Here is a 7191-nt window from a genome sequence, read left to right as displayed (position 1 = left end):
TGTTTTTTAACTTTTGTTTTATTATTAATGATGTCCCAAGTTGTTTTTGAAATATTTTTAGAATATAGAATAGATTTGGAGACATCGTATGCTTTCGCAGCTTGGATCACTTTCCTGTAAATTTTTTTGTATTTTTTGAAGAATGTTTTGAAATTTTCATTACAAGTACGTTTGTTAATTTCAGAGAAAAATTTCACTTTCTCTCTCGAGACCAGAATACCTTTTGTGATCCATCTGTTTTTTTTTGACTTTTTTTCGCAAATATTAATCGTTTTTGTAGGGCAGCATGTGTTAATATGGAAATTTAGGACGTCGTTAAATATTTTGAACTGCTGCTCTACAGATTGAGAAGAGTGAAGGAAACTCCACTTTTCTGTTGACAGGGAAGTGTTTGAGGTGAGCGATGTTTTCTGGCCTTGTGTCTCTTATTGTTTGGTTAATTTTGGGCTCCCTTTCAAGTTTCATTCCACTGACGACAGCTTCTTGCCCGTAGTGGTCAGATATAGCTGTGTTTTACCACAGACACCGCGACACTTGGATGGTTGGTGATGATGTTGTCGATAGCTGATTGGGTTGTAGCCGTCACTCTCGTCGGAGTTTTGACTAACAACTCCAGGTCGAATGACCTAAGTAAATCAACTAATCGAACTGTGGAATGGTGTGTGTTGTCCAACGCGTCAATGTTAAAATCCCCCATCACGACATATTCCTGATGTTGATCAGTCAGGTCTGTCAGTAATTGTTCGAATTTTGAGAAAAAAATATCTTCGTTTCCACTGGGAGACCTATATATTCCGATTACTACTAATTTTGATTTGTCTGTTTGAATTTTGATTCCGACTGCTTCATAATCTTTTTCGAGCGATTCTTGGATCGGAAAGGGGGCAAACGTGAAATTTTGTTTTATAAAAATAGCAACCCCTCCTCCTTTGGAGTAGGGTCTACAGTACGCGGAAGCCAATTTGTAATTTGGAATTTTGCACAGTGCGATGTTATCACTGTTGAAACCGTTTTCAGTGACAACAAGAAGATCTGTTTTGAGATCCTCGCACATGAGTTTGAATTTCTTCCAATTTGTTGGTTGCGAATTGAGCATTTTGATGAAGCAGTTTCAGTTCAATTTGTTTGTAAATTTTAGAGTTTGTTCGTTTTTGATGGCGATTCTTTGCCAATTTTGTCCGCTGATTTAAAGAGGGGTCCCTAAAAAAACAGTCTCAATTCTTTGCTCTTGTAAATTTGAAGCTGCAGAATGGACAACAGGGCCGTTTCTTTCATCTTCCTTCACGGCGTCGTCACAAGATATAGTCGGCATCGGGGGCCCTGGAGTCAACTGTATAGAGTCTGACGGTGGCGGTGACGGTGGCGGTGGCGGCGGCGGTGGCAGTGACGGCGACAGCGACGGTGGTGGCGGCGGCGGGTGGGGGGGGGGGCAGTGGACGGCGGCAGTGACGATGGTGGCGGCGGCGGCGGCAGCATTGGTGGGACAGCAATGAGGGTGTCAGGAACAACCTCAGCCTTCCTGGCCGCAGCAGGCGAGACGCTCAACCCGCCAAGAGCCTCCACGACGAGTCTGGCCAGCTGCCACTTCCCTCTAGTGTGAAGATGCATCCCGTGCCTCGTGAAGTGCTTCCGCTGCAGTCTGTTCATATCTAGGACAGAGATGTGGTGCCTAGCAGCCAGTTCTTCTATATAGGCATTCACGAGGGCGGTGTGCTGGTTTAGAATTCAGAAGATCCATAGGACGGTGGAGTCTTTCGCTCCTCACTGTATCCGCACGATTTTGCAACATTGCACAAGCCCACTAGGCCCATAGTGTCAGCACACTAGAAACTCAGAAGATCCATAGGACCGCCGGGGTCTTTCGCTCCTCACTGTATCCGCACGACTTGGCAACATTGCACAGTCCACTAGGCCCATAGTGTCAGCACACCAGGGACCTAGAAGGCCCCTAGTGTTCAACACTCCAGGGACTCTGATGACCCATAGGACCGCCGGGGGTCTTTCGCTCCTCACTGTATCCGCACGATTTGGCAACATTGCACAAGCCCACTAGGCCCTTAGTGTCAGCACACCAGAAACTCAGAAGATCCATAGGACCGCCGGGGTCTTTCGCTCCTCACTGTATCCGCACGATTTGGCAACATTGCACAAGCCCACTAGGCCCATAGTGTCAGCACAACAGGAACTCAGAAGACCAATAGGACCGCCGGGGTATTTCGCTCCTCATTGTATCCGCACGATTTGGCAACATTTCACAAGCCCACTAGGCCCTTAGTGTCAGCACACCAGAAACTCAGAAGATCCATAGGACCGCCGGGGTCTTTCGCTCCTCACTGTATCCGCACGATTTGGCAACATTGCACAAGCCCACTAGGCCCATAGTGTCAGCACAACAGGAACTCAGAAGACCAATAGGACCGCCGGGGTATTTCGCTCCTCATTGTATCCGCACGATTTGGCAACATTTCACAAGCCCACTAGGCCCATAGTGTCAGCACACTAGAAACTCAGAAGATCCATAGGACCGCCGGGGGTCTTTCGCTCCTCACTGTATCCGCACGATTTGGCAACATTGCACAAGCCCACTAGGCCCATAATGTCAGCACACCAGAAACTCAGAAGATCCATAGGACCGCCGTGGGTCTTTCACTCCTCACTGTATCCGCGCGATTTGGCAACATTTCACAAGCCCACTAGGCCCATAGTGTCAGCACACTAGAAACTCAGAAGATCCATAGGCCCGCCGGGGTCTTTCGCTCCTCACTGTATCCGCACGATTTGGCAACATTGCACAGTCCACTAGGCCCATAGTGTCAGCACACCAGGGACCTAGAAGGCCCGTAGTGTTCAACACACCAGGGACTCTGATGACCCATAGGACCGCCGGGGGGTCTTTCGCTCCTCACTGTTTCCGCACGATTTGGCAACATTGCACAAGCCCACTAGGCCCATGGTGTCAGCACAACAGGAACTCAGAAGACCAATAGGACCGCCGGGGTATTTCGCTCCTCATTGTATCCGCACGATTTGGCAACATTTCACAAGCCCACTAGGCCCATAGTGTCAGCACACTAGAAACTCAGAAGATCCATAGGACCGCCGGGGGTCTTTCGCTCCTCACTGTATCTGCACGATTTGGCAACATTGCACAAGCCCACCAGGCTCATAGTGTCAGCACACCAGAAATTCAAATCAAATCAAATCAAATCAAATCAGCTTTATTGCAGCGACAATATTACACTGTAATAGCAAACGTCACAAATTTTAATCTAAAATTTTTTACATTCATGCCACAAAATTCTCATTTACACATACAATTTTACACTTATGCACCTTTCATCCTTCGCCAATATATCCCACTTTAAACAGCAGCAGAATCAGTCATGTAATTGGGCGGTCTCCCAGTTAAATGCCAAAAACTCCCCTGCATTATAAAATGCTTGTGACACCAAGAGATGTTTAAGGCGCCTTTTTGAACGCCTTGGGCGTTGGGGAATTTTTTATTGAATTTGGCAGTCTGTTAATAAAATTAATACCTGCCTGCGAGGGCAGGTGTTCAAAAACCACTGTTCTGTGGCTTGCAGTTTCGTAGTAATTCTCTACCTCGTGTCTCATGCGTATGTATGTCCCGGCCTCTGGTTAACGCACACTTATACATACAAAACAAAGTGGTTTCTAAAATGTACAGACACGGGAGAGTTAACAGCTGTAATTCCTTAAAAGCTTGCCTGCACGACTCTCTGAATTTATTTTTTGCAATTATTCGAATAGCTTTTTTTTGGAGTTTGAATGCTCTCTGAAACTGAGAGCTTGCGCACGCTCCCCACAGGACCACTTCGTAAGACAAATGGGGGTAAATTAAGCCATAATACGCCGTTATCAGTACCTGACTTGGGCAGTATTTTGCTAAGGATCTCAAGACATAAATGCCTGAGGAAATTTTTTGCGCAAACATGATTGATGTGTTCATTCCAAGTCAACCCTCGATCAAGGTGTATTCCTAGGAATTTTGAAGAGAGGACTTCTTCCAGTGTGGAATCAGCTAACAAGACGGCAGATCCACAATGGTTGCCTACATCGCGCAAGGCAAAATTTAAAACGTTGGATTTTGAGGAGTTTGTTGTGAGATTGAGGCTTTGGAAGTATTGTACACAGTTATTGATGTCAACAAAGGCCTGTTGTTCCAACACTTCACTTGATCTTGCACTAAAACAGAGAGTCGTATCATCAGCATACTGCATTAGTCCTCCATGCAGAAGTGATGATCCTATGTCGTTGACATAAAGCAGGAAAAGCACAGGACTGAGAATGGATCCCTGGGGAACACCGTACCTCAGTTCTATTGGTTTTGACAATTGATTTGATATTTGGACAACTTGGGATCTATGACTTAGAAATGAGCTAAGCCATTTAAGGGGCACGCCTCTGATGCCATGGGACCCAAGTCTGTCGAGCAGTATGCTATGGTCAACACAGTCGAATGCTTTGGACAAGTCTAAGAACACACTCATTGTGTGGTTCCGACATTCTATTCCCTCTACAATCATATCGACAAGACTCACTACTGCGTCTGTCGTCGATTTGCCCTTTCTGAATCCAAATTGTTCATATGAGAGCTGACTGTATTTTGTCCAAAAATTGAAGCATTCTTCTGAGAAAAAGCTTTTCAAAATTTTGCTCAATACTGGCAAAATTGAGACAGGCCGATAGTTATTGATTGAAAATTGATCGTCTTTTTTGAAAATTGGAACAACTTTTGCAATTTTCAGGAGGGAGGGGAAAACTCCTGTTTGGAATGAAGAATTTACCAATTTTGTTTAAAGGTCTCACCAAATGCTTGCAGCATTGTTTGATGAGCCATGTGGACATTAGATTAAGATCATTTGACTTTATGGCTGGGAGCTGCTGAATAATTCGGTGAAGCTCATCCTCAGTGACAGGCGTCAGCAACATTTGAGGCTGCTGGACTCTGTCTTCGCGAGGGACGTACTTGCGGTTCAGACGGCCGAGGACTTTGCCCAACAGCAACGGATGCGAAAAATTCGTTAAACTGATTGGCAACCTCAGTTCCATCCTCCACAAGTATATTCCCATTTTTAATTTTTATTTGTTTTTTAACTTTTGTTTTATTATTAATGATGTCCCAAGTTGTTTTTGAAATATTTTTAGAATATAGAATAGATTTGGAGACATCGTATGCTTTCGCAGCTTGGATCACTTTCCTGTAAATTTTTTTGTATTTTTTGAAGAATGTTTTGAAAATTTTCATTACAAGTACGTTTGTTAATTTCAGAGAAAAATTTCACTTTCTCTCTCGAGACCAGAATACCTTTTGTGATCCATCTGTTTTTTGACTTTTTTTCGCAAATATTAATCGTTTTTGTAGGGCAGCATGTGTTAATATGGAAATTTAGGACGTCGTTAAATATTTTGAACTGCTGCTCTACAGATTGAGAAGAGTGAAGGAAACTCCACTTTTCTGTTGACAGGGAAGTGTTGAGGTGAGCGATGTTTTCTGGCCTTGTGTCTCTTATTGTTTGGTTAATTTTGGGCTCCCTTTCAAGTTTCATTCCACTGACGACAGCTTCTTGCCCGTAGTGGTCAGATATAGCTGTGTTTACCACAGACACCGCGACACTTGGATGGTTGGTGATGATGTTGTCGATAGCTGATTGGGTTGTAGCCGTCACTCTCGTCGGAGTTTTGACTAACAACTCCAGGTCGAATGAACCTAAGTAAATCAACTAATCGAACTGTGGAATGGTGTGTGTTGTCCAACGCGTCAATGTTAAAATCCCCCATCACGACATATTCCTGATGTTGATCAGTCAGGTCTGTCAGTAATTGTTCGAATTTTGAGAAAAAAATATCTTCGTTTCCACTGGGAGACCTATATATTCCGATTACTACTAATTTTGATTTGTCTGTTTGAATTTTGATTCCGACTGCTTCATAATCTTTTTCGAGCGATTCTTGGATCGGAAAGGGGGCAAACGTGAAATTTTGTTTTATAAAAATAGCAACCCCTCCTCCTTTGGAGTAGGGTCTACAGTACGCGGAAGCCAATTTGTAATTTGGAATTTTGCACAGTGCGATGTTATCACTGTTGAAACCGTTTTCAGTGACAACAAGAAGATCTGTTTTGAGATCCTCGCACATGAGTTGAATTTCTTCCAATTTGTTGGTTGCGAATTGAGCATTTTGATGAAGCAGTTTCAGTTCAATTTGTTTGTAAATTTTAGAGTTTGTTCGTTTTTGATGGCGATTCTTTGCCAATTTTGTCCGCTGATTTAAAGAGGGGTCCCTAAAAAAACAGTCTCAATTCTTTGCTCTTGTAAATTTGAAGCTGCAGAATGGACAACAGGGCCCGTTTCTTTCATCTTCCTTCACGGCGTCGTCACAAGATATAGTCGGCATCGGGGGCCCTGGAGTCAACTGTATAGAGTCTGACGGTGGCGGTGACGGTGGCGGTGGCGGCGGCGGTGGCAGTGACGGCGACAGCGACGGTGGTGGCGGCGGCGGGGGTGGCAGTGACGGCGGCAGTGACGATGGTGGCGGCGGCGGCGGCAGCATTGGTGGGACAGCAATGAGGGTGTCAGGAACAACCTCAGCCTTCCTGGCCGCAGCAGGCGAGACGCTCAACCCGCCAAGAGCCTCCACGACGAGTCTGGCCAGCTGCCACTTCCCTCTAGTGTGAAGATGCATCCCGTGCCTCGTGAAGTGCTTCCGCTGCAGTCTGTTCATATCTAGGACAGAGATGTGGTGCCTAGCAGCCAGTTCTTCTATATAGGCATTCACGAGGGCGGTGTGCTGGTTTAGAATTCAGAAGATCCATAGGACGGTGGAGTCTTTCGCTCCTCACTGTATCCGCACGATTTTGCAACATTGCACAAGCCCACTAGGCCCATAGTGTCAGCACACTAGAAACTCAGAAGATCCATAGGACCGCCGGGGTCTTTCGCTCCTCACTGTATCCGCACGACTTGGCAACATTGCACAGTCCACTAGGCCCATAGTGTCAGCACACCAGGGACCTAGAAGGCCCCTAGTGTTCAACACTCCAGGGACTCTGATGACCCATAGGACCGCCGGGGGTCTTTCGCTCCTCACTGTATCCGCACGATTTGGCAACATTGCACAAGCCCACTAGGCCCTTAGTGTCAGCACACCAGAAACTCAGAAGATCCATAG

The 7191-nt window shown here is 45.5% G+C and overlaps 1 protein-coding gene across 1 annotated transcript; it reads right to left on the bottom strand.

Annotated features, from left to right (window-relative positions):
* Positions 1–6318: 6318 nt before the first annotated feature.
* On the bottom strand, positions 6319–6744 carry LOC124360950 (proline-rich receptor-like protein kinase PERK2). The gene has a single exon (XM_046814986.1). It carries the CDS (start codon positions 6742–6744, stop codon positions 6319–6321), a length of 426 nt encoding a protein of 141 aa, XP_046670942.1.
* Between the last annotated feature and the right edge of the window lie 447 nt (positions 6745–7191).

This window comes from Homalodisca vitripennis, chromosome 4 (assembly GCF_021130785.1).
Source record: "Homalodisca vitripennis isolate AUS2020 chromosome 4, UT_GWSS_2.1, whole genome shotgun sequence".
Taxonomy (NCBI): domain Eukaryota; kingdom Metazoa; phylum Arthropoda; class Insecta; order Hemiptera; family Cicadellidae; genus Homalodisca; species Homalodisca vitripennis.
This window is presented reverse-complemented; position numbering and strand designations above follow the sequence as displayed.